Source organism: Gastrolobium bilobum, unplaced genomic scaffold (genome assembly GCF_033153095.1).
Source record: "Gastrolobium bilobum isolate Gb01-03AN ecotype WA unplaced genomic scaffold, APGP_CSIRO_Gbil_v1 utg60952, whole genome shotgun sequence".
NCBI classification, from domain to species: domain Eukaryota; kingdom Viridiplantae; phylum Streptophyta; class Magnoliopsida; order Fabales; family Fabaceae; genus Gastrolobium; species Gastrolobium bilobum.
The window spans coordinates 36,425-45,682 of NW_026899949.1; the positions used below are offsets into that span (position 1 = coordinate 36,425).

Sequence of the window (9,258 nt, forward strand, 5' to 3'; positions counted from 1 at the left end):
TATCATGCATCTGCCTGTGGTGGTCATTTTGGACCACAAAAAACTGCTAGGAAGGTTCTAGATTCTGGTTTATTCTGGCCTTCTCTATTTCATGATGCTTATGAGTTTTGTAAGTCTTGCGATAATTGTCAGAGAGCAGGTAGCATTTCCTATAGACATGAGATGCCCCAACACCCTATACTTTTCTGTGAGATTTTTGATGTTTGGGGTATTGATTTTATGGGTCCCTTTCCAGTTTCCTTTGGTTTTGCTTACATACTCTTAGCTATGGATTATGTCTCTAAGTGGGTTGAGGCAAAAGCCACCCGAACTGATGATTCTGCTGTTGTTGTAGATTTTGTCCATTCTCATATTTTCTGCAGGTTTGGCATTCCTCGAGCTATTATCAGTGACCAAGGCTCACATTTTTGCAATAGAAGCATGAGTGCCTTACTGAAAAATATGGAGTCCTCCACAAAGTAGCTACAACATACCATCCACAGACAAATGACCAAGCTGAAGTTTCAAACAGAGAGGTTAAGAAAATCCTTCAGAAGACTGTCAATGCTAATAGAAAAGATTGGAGCAAGAGGTTGGAAGATGCTTTGTAGGCATACAGGACTGCTTATAAGACTCCGATTGGGATGTCCCCTTATCGGCTTGTCTATGGTAAGGCATGCCACCTACCAGTGGAGCTGGAGCATCGGACATATAGGGCTGTGAAGCAGTATAACATGGACCTAATCCAGTCAGGGGAAGAGAGGAAACTACAGATGCAAGAGTTAGAGGAGCTTCGTTTGGATGCCTATGAGAGCTCACACATATACAAGGAAAAGACAAAGGCATTCCATTATAAGCAGATCCTGAGGAAAGAATTTGCCGTGGGCCAGAATGTGCTGTTATTCAATTCCCGTCTTAAGTTCATACCTGGTAAACTTAGATTAAGATGGGATGCCCCCTTTGTTATTACTGATATTTTTCCTTATGGTGCAGTTGAATTAAGTGATAAGCAGACTGTAAACACTTTCACTGTGAATGGGCATCGTCTGAAGCCCTTTTATGAAGGAGCACAGTAGCAGCTTGTAGAGACACAGATGGATGCAGAGCCTCGGCTGCTTGATGTTGTTTACCCTCCTTAGGGAGGACAGGGAGTTCACTTCCTTTCTTAGCTTTTTTTTTCATGTTTGGATTTCAAAAAAAAAAAAAGAGTTGATTGATTTTCTTGTTCTCTCTTATGATTAGTGAGTTATACATGGATTATACTTAAATCACAGGGTTTGGTAGAAATTTCCGTTTAGGCTTGGTTCTTGATTCTTGGATTGCATTACTTGTTACTTGATATTGTGCTGCTGATTGCATGATTTGGTATACCCTTGTGAGGTTTTGAGCCTGTAGACATGGTCTTCATCTGTAGGCCAATCTTTCTTTCTTGATTGTTGTCCTCTAGAACTTACTCTTGTTCTTTTTGAAACTACATTTTTCACTTGCATGCATGAATATGATTGAGGCATTCTTTCTTTTCTTTCCCACTTTAGCCAAATAGCCATCCTTGCATTGTATTCCCTTGGTTAGCCTTTTTGTGCCTTATGTAACCTGTAATACCCCGTGTATACCCTGTTTGTTATCATGTCATCGTATTAAGCCACGCTTAATTAAAAATGCAGAATATCTTTTTCTTTTCAATTATGACGTCATTATCAATTACCAAGTTGATTGATTAAATCACTTTCAAAATATTTCCTGTATGTAATTGCAAATAGACAACTAGCTACACTTAATAACCTCATAATATAAATAAAGGTGAGTATCTAAGTCACAGATCTACAACACGTAGTCTGGACAATAATCCTGATACATTTATACAAGTCAAATATAAATAAGACATAGTCAATCAATGTGGCATGGACAACCCTCATGCTCACCCAAATAAGGCAACAACTCCAACAATAGAGTCTCAACAACAAAATCATAATAATAGCATAATAACAGATAACGACATATCAGCATCCAACACATCATCATAACAACAGAAATCTAACTCAGCTCCGTCCTCCTGCCGCCCGAGGTCTCAACCCCCGAGTTACCTGAACCTGAAATATGTGCCCCAAACGTGGGATGAGATCTCTAAACAGAAATCTCAGTAAGGCAAGGGGTCCTCAAGGATTTCTCCACCCCAAGATCACTTACATGTGCAATATAAGTTCAAAAGCAGTAATATCATATAAGTTCCAAAATCAGTGCAATGCAGCATATCATCATGTCATGTGGGTTAACAATTCTACTTATCAGAGGAAGCGTAGGATGTACGTGCGTCTACAACCCACAATAGTACACGCCAATGACGTACCTGCCCACAGGAACTTAATCCCGTCTAAGCGAACACCACATACATATCATAGGCATTTGCACTTAACAGTTCAAAAGTATTTCAATAAATCAATACATGAAAACACATCATGCATATAAACCATTCCCCCATTGGGTATGGTGGAACCAACAATGGCTAAACCGAGGACTCGAAAGCTTATCTTGCAAACTAACTATTCCAACAAGAGTCCAACCAGCTCAAAGTCCACAAACAGCAGAATCACAATCTGTTTTAGACCAACAATATCATCAACAATCATACTTTACAAGCATATAACACAAAGACACGCTTTCCCTTTACGTTTCATGTCTTTAGGCTTCTCACAAAGCCATAAGCCCTTAATCACTATGATTCTGACTTAGTTTAGTTATTACAGAAGTCCACATTGACCAAACATGGGTCCACAAGCCCAAAATGTCATTCTGTATGAACAGTACCCTTACTGTTCTCGAAAACCCAGAATATCCAGATATATATCGGGGTCATATCCGGATATCCATATCCGGATATCATATCCGAATATGCATATCCGGATATCACAAGACCCCATATCCGGATATCAATATCCGGATATCCTATTCGGATATTTCGCGACAGAATGCAGTTCTGCATTTCGCGAGATATCCTTCCCAAAGGTTACTATTTTAGCGATTCTAGAAGCTTAAACATGCATTTCTAGGTGTGTTTAACCTTACCCAATCTCAAGTTATTAAATTTAGCTTATTACATGCATCAAGGCTTCATTTTTAACCATTAAACTCATGATCAAAGGTTGGTGAAGCTTACCCAAGCTTAAAACAGAACAATGAGGTGCTCTTGGAGCTCTCCCTTCAGCTCTAATGATGCTGACTCCAAGATGAACGAAAATGGGTATCAAGGTTGGCCCTTTCTTCACAAAGGTCACCACTTGAAGCTCCCACAACCAAGGAAATGGCTTCCACCACTCCAACCAACAAGTCAGCCCCAAGGACCTCACCAAACAGTGGCTGAGCACTCAACAATGGCTACCCACCACACTCACAAGTCTCATGCACACTCACACTAGTGGAGTTGATGAAGAAACCAAGAGGAAAGGTGGCCTCTTGGCTCACAAGGTGGGGAAGAAGAAGGTGGTAGAACAAGGGAAGTCACTCAGCAGCTGGACACTCACGTAGGAAGCCAATATGGCCTAGGGTTTTGTGCAAAGTGAGCATTTATAGTGGTTTAATTTTTAAACACACAATATTAGCACTAATAGCTACGCTTAGCATTTTAATCCCAAACTTAGGATTCTGAACCTACTCAATTTTCTAAGATTTTGCATATTTTTATTTTATTTTTCTCAGCACCTTTTCGGTACGTGCTTTTACTTAGCCACTATCAGTTCTGACACTAATTCTCATTATTTTGACCTGAAACTTGTTATGCTAGTCCTATATATTATTCTAGTAATATATACACACTTTTCATAATTTTTCAGGATACTTCTTCGGTACACATTTATACCGTGAGGCAGAATCGGTATCTGCACTTTTCGTCAGAAAAGCGACTTTCAGCATTCTTAATCACTTACTATAATTATTTAAGCCTTCTCATAATTATTAGGGTCAATTATGGAATTATTTCCTAATCCTCATATTTATTTAATTAATTTCCTAAATTAACGGTGCGGGTTCTTACATAACCCTTGTTTCTTAGCCACATTACAAGCCTAAGTGAAAAACTAATTAATTCCACATCCTAGAGATTTACTGAGCATTAGTTTTACTGTAGTGTTTTGTTTAAGTGTGGGAGTTTTCCCGAGACGTGCAAAGTCTAAGTTTGGGGGGTAACCATCTGGATATTTTTCCTGTATTATTATTTGAAAAAAAAAGAGTTTGTTAGTTTGTTATTCTTTATATTTGTTTAAAAAAAAGGTTTTGTAATTCTTTATATTTTTTTATTTTTAGTTTAGTTCTTAACTTTTTCTCTTTGTAAATTTCTGGGGTGTTTAGCTTTCTCTTCCATATTCATCCATACCTTTACCTCAGCCCCATTACAATACTGCATAAAGCCCTCTTGATTTGTGCATGCATGTGTTATTAGCAGTGGAGAAGTAGAACTTGAGCAAGCCTATGGTACGATGATTTTCTTGAGTTGATTTGAGTGATATACTGAATTAACTGATACACTTGAGAAAAAATTGAGAGCATCCTCTGAGGAACCATTTTTGTGTAGTTAGCAGTTACAGTTGAAATTGACAGGTCTTGTGATTTGAGATTAAGGAATTTTTGTCCTGGTTGGTTTATCTGTTCAAGATTTGTGATTTTCGTTATCTTTTGTATACTTGCTAATTATTAGGAAGGATATGTTGATCTTCACTCTTTTCTTATTTCTTTGCTTTCTTTTTATATTCTAGTTTTTGCCCAGGAGTGCAAAAAGATAAGTGTAGGGGAATTTGATAACTCATATTTTATTACACTTATTTGTTACTCTTGATTAGTATTTTTAGGATTTATTTGAATAAAATAATGATTTTTAGAGTTAATTTAGATTTTTAGTTTTTGATTGGGTTTAATTTATTTTCGTCAGAATTTTTCAGCTTTACGTTACTTTTGTATTTTGGCCATATCTCGGTCCACAGTTGTCGGATTGACTCCGTTCTTGTTGGGTTTTTCAGATAACAAAGAGGGATACAATTCTTATGAAGAGCTCGAAGCCCAATTCAGACTGGAAGCTGGTCTATTTCTGATGCCAAGTTGGACGCGTTTTGCTGAAGTTTTATTTTTTTATTGTACTTGTAATTTAAATTAAAACCCAATTACTTAAGTGGCCCAAAGCCAAGTTTTATTTTATTTATTTTGTTTCGTATTATAGACAGATGGGCCGATCTGAGTTGAGCCCTAATCCGATTTGGGTAGGGGTATATGACGGCAGAGTAGGAAACTTTTCATCATTCTGTAATTTTCGAATTTTGGGATCAAAGGATTTTCTCTTTGCGTTCTTCGTCTTTTTCTTCTTCCTCTTTTTATTTTATTTTAATTTTTAATCATGTTTATCCTAGCCATGCTAGGCTAAAACCCCTTTAATCAACCTAAGGGGAATGGATTTCATGGATCTGTTTAGAGTATTTGCGATTATTCTCTAACCAGATTTGTTTCTTTTCCCTAACTCAGATCGATATCGTGCGATTGTGGATATTCGATCTGAGATTCGCGATTGTGATTATGGAAAAAGAATGATCATCAGATTTGATAATCAGATTGTTCTCAGTTGAAAATAAGGATTCTGATTCAATTGAGATTAATCGCGAATTTGGTAAGTTTTATCCAAGGAAGGACATCCTAAGAATCCTAACCTTAGGTTGGTTAATTTCTAATTAAGAATTTTTAATCCCAATTTTTATATTCTCTTTTAATTATTCAACCAAAATCCAAAACCCCCTTTTTATTTTCTATTTTCATAAGCGGTTTTTACCAAAACAATTTCCTTGAGAGACGAATTAGGGTTTCCACTTTACTGCAAAATTTTCTGAACCCTAAATAAAAATAATTTTTAATTTGCGCGAGTTCAACAGCTCGCGTCAAGTATCAATATGTAATGTCTTTTATTATTTAGATGTGCCTTTCCTCATAACTGATGTTGTCATAGAGACTTGTTCTCTGGAAGGCTTGCTTTGATTGTATATCTTGTCTGCCTGAAATATAGAGACTCGTAGATATACTCTTAGGCATGCCCTAAGGACTCAAGGCTAGTGTGACAAGCTGAAGGAATTAGTCAATCTCTATGAGAGATTAAGTTATCCGTAGACCGGTGAAATCAGGATGACATTTACGGGACTCGAGAATCTATGCATAGTAAAGGAGTCAAGAGATGACCCGCTCTTTAGAGTCCATACATGAATATTCCCTATTTCGGCAAAAGCTAACCCTAGACCGCAGCGGTTGATACGTTTTCCTTGACCTATGTCAATGGGACGAATAACCGAAACGAAAGGATAATTCACATGGTAACCAAATAGGTATAACATGGTGATCATTCGATGAACTCAACTAGCTCTGGGACAACAAAACATTGTTAGTGCTCTGTGTTGTCATTAGATGGATTGGGCATAATGGGGCCAAGCTCATTTATGTCAATGGCTATGTTGTGCGCGATGGGTCATACACAAATACCTTAAGTTGTCTTGAATTCTAGCATATGTGGTTTGAGCCCAATAAGGGTTAATAGGCCTAAGTTGGTAAAGCTCACATGTTGGGCCAAGAGAGGGTAGGTGGCATCATGGGCCAAGTTGGACTTGATCAATGATGTAACCTAATTAATTTAAATGTGAAATTAATAAAATTAATTTGAATTCTAATTTTGAATTTTGAAATTGAAATTGAAATTTAAATAAAATTAATTTGAATTTAAATAAAATTAATTTGAATTCTAATTTTGAATTATTTATTTATTTAGAATTTTTAATTTAAATAAATTCATTAGATTAGATTTAATGAAAATGGAGAAAATAGAGGAAACCAATCAATTAGATTGATTGACCAAAATTAAAGAAATCAATTAATTAAATTAATTGGCTGAAATTTGAAAAACTAATCAACTAGATTGATTGGATAAAATTAAAGAAATTACCCAATAAGATTGAGATTTGATTTGGGCGCTAATTTGACCTTGTTTTAGGTTAGTGAGGCGTCACATATATAGTACCCTTATTTCTGATTTTTCGTAACTCTTCTTTTCTAATTTTCTCCATTGGAACCCTAGCCAACACACATCAGTGTGGCAGCTATCTCTCCCTATCTTGGGATCACCATAGGTGCCACTCACCCTCCTCTCTTCTCTTGAGTCTACCGACCTCCATTGAAGGGCATTAGGTGTTCAAAGAAGAGTTCTTCTCTTACAAGACAACAAGGTGGTATGGATTTTCATCGGAGGACTTATGTTCTTCAAGTCTGAAGAATTGATTAAGAACGCATTTGATTAGGAACGTTAATCTGAATAAAGGTATAAACTTTAAACCACTAACATGTCTATTACATGATTCATGGGTTAAACATGCTTGAAGGTGGGCAAAGGTTGCTTCTTTCGCTCAAATTTTTTTATTTTTCCCTCCTTTATGTTTATGGCCTACAAGAGGTGAATTTCAATTGGTATCAGAGCTTCTTATTTTACTATCGACATGTTAGGGTGTTTTTGTTCAGTTAAAAAATGCAATCTTTACATTTTGGTTAATTAAAGATTTTGTCTTTGATGTTTAAATCGGTTAAAAATGTGACCTATATATACTTTGACATTTTAATCGTTTAAAAATTTGAACTTTGCATTTTGTTGGTTAAAGATATGATCTTTGACGTTTTGATCGGTTAAAAGTATAACCTTTCCATTTTGATCAAATAAAGATTTGATCTTTAACATTTTTGTTCGGTAAAAATATGAACTTTGTATAAATTTTGAATTTTTGGGATATGTTAAATGTTAATATGTCCTTGTAAATGAATAGAACATATTTGTCATATTTTGCGCTTGTTTGTTTACTAACTTTTCATGTGCAAATAAAGGAAGGGGATGGTCATGGTGCCCAAGATTAAAATTTCTAATCGTTGTAATTTAATTTTAGGAAATAAGGCTTGTATGCCTTGTCTTTTTTTACTCTTGTGTAAATTCTTTTCTCACCTTACTCCCCCAAATATAACTTGGGGTTTCTTGAATTAATATGTAATTAGAAATTAGGCTAGTGGCGTTTTAGGCATGGAGGAGTCCATGGAGGAGCCATGACTTAAGGAGCATAATGGGAGAAGATGGCATGAGTACCGTGATTATCCCAAAATAAATTTGATTTATTATGCTTATGAATGTATGTGTGTATGTCAAAGCGACAAGTATGCATGTCATACAATTATGTCTGTATGTTGCTATTATGCATGTCCAAAAACGACTACTATAGTATGTTGTAGATGTATGTCATATGGCAACGACTAGCATGATAGTACAATATCCGCGTTTGATGAGATTTGGTAAATCCCTAACAAAAATAAAAGAAACCCTTGAAAGGAACAATTATTAAGTGCATGATTTCCTCCCACCGTCAGTACAAATTGAATCCCTTCGACACGGTGGTGCTTTACAAATCAGTTGAGACCCACTATTTCGTTGGGCAAGATGAGTGCTTGAAGTGTAGAGACACCTAGGATGGTAGTTTGTACTTGACTAGGTGCATAAGTTGCAGGCTCAGTCGGGATTATGTACTTGGGGCAATGGTGCCAGGTTGGTTGCATGAGATGCACCACTAAGTGACAAGAAGTTGTCAACTTAATGTTAAGAAAAGGTATAAGATATCGTTGACAATGATCAACCAATCGTTTAATTTGATCTTGCAGTCTCAGACGGGGATTAAAGGAAATGGTCATTCTCTTAACCCACTACGAAAATTCTTAACAAGAATAGCCATAGGTCAATAAAGATAAAGGTCATTGACTTAGATAAAATAGTGGGAGGGGCCATTTATTTGAGTCTTTAATAATATGGTCTATTTATAACAACATTAAATTTTATCTTTACATCCTTTTTAGCCTAATATGTCGGGTCATTTGTCTCTACATACTATTCTCGATACGAACAAGTTGACTGGTCCTAATTTCATAGACTGGTATCAAAACGTCAGTATTGTTCTGCGGGCCAAAAAAGTTGCTTATGTCCTTGATGCTGCTTTACTTGTTGCACCTAAGGAGGGAGAAGATGGGTTCGCGAAATTCGATTTTGAGGCCCACAAGCAACACATGAATGATAATGTGTTGGCTTGTCACATCATGTTGGCATCCATGTCACCCGAGCTGCAAAAGCAGCACGAGCATATGGATGCTCCCTCCGTTATCCTACATCTCAAGGAGTTGTATGATAAGAAGGGTAGGCATGAAAGGTATGAGACCTTTAGGGAATTGTTCCTATGCAAGATT

The 9,258-nt window shown here is 36.5% G+C and overlaps 1 protein-coding gene across 1 annotated transcript; it reads left to right on the forward strand.

The window, feature by feature from the left end:
- The first annotated feature begins 623 nt into the window (after window positions 1-623).
- Window positions 624-1,055, forward strand: LOC133294332 (uncharacterized). The gene has a single exon (XM_061492991.1). It carries the CDS (start codon window positions 624-626, stop codon window positions 1,053-1,055), a length of 432 nt encoding a protein of 143 aa, XP_061348975.1.
- The last annotated feature ends 8,203 nt before the right edge of the window (window positions 1,056-9,258 follow it).

Coding starts and splice junctions, on each gene's coding strand:
- LOC133294332 (XM_061492991.1), top strand. CDS start 624: ATGTCCCCTTATCGGCTTGTCTATGGTAAGGCATGCCACCTACCAGTG.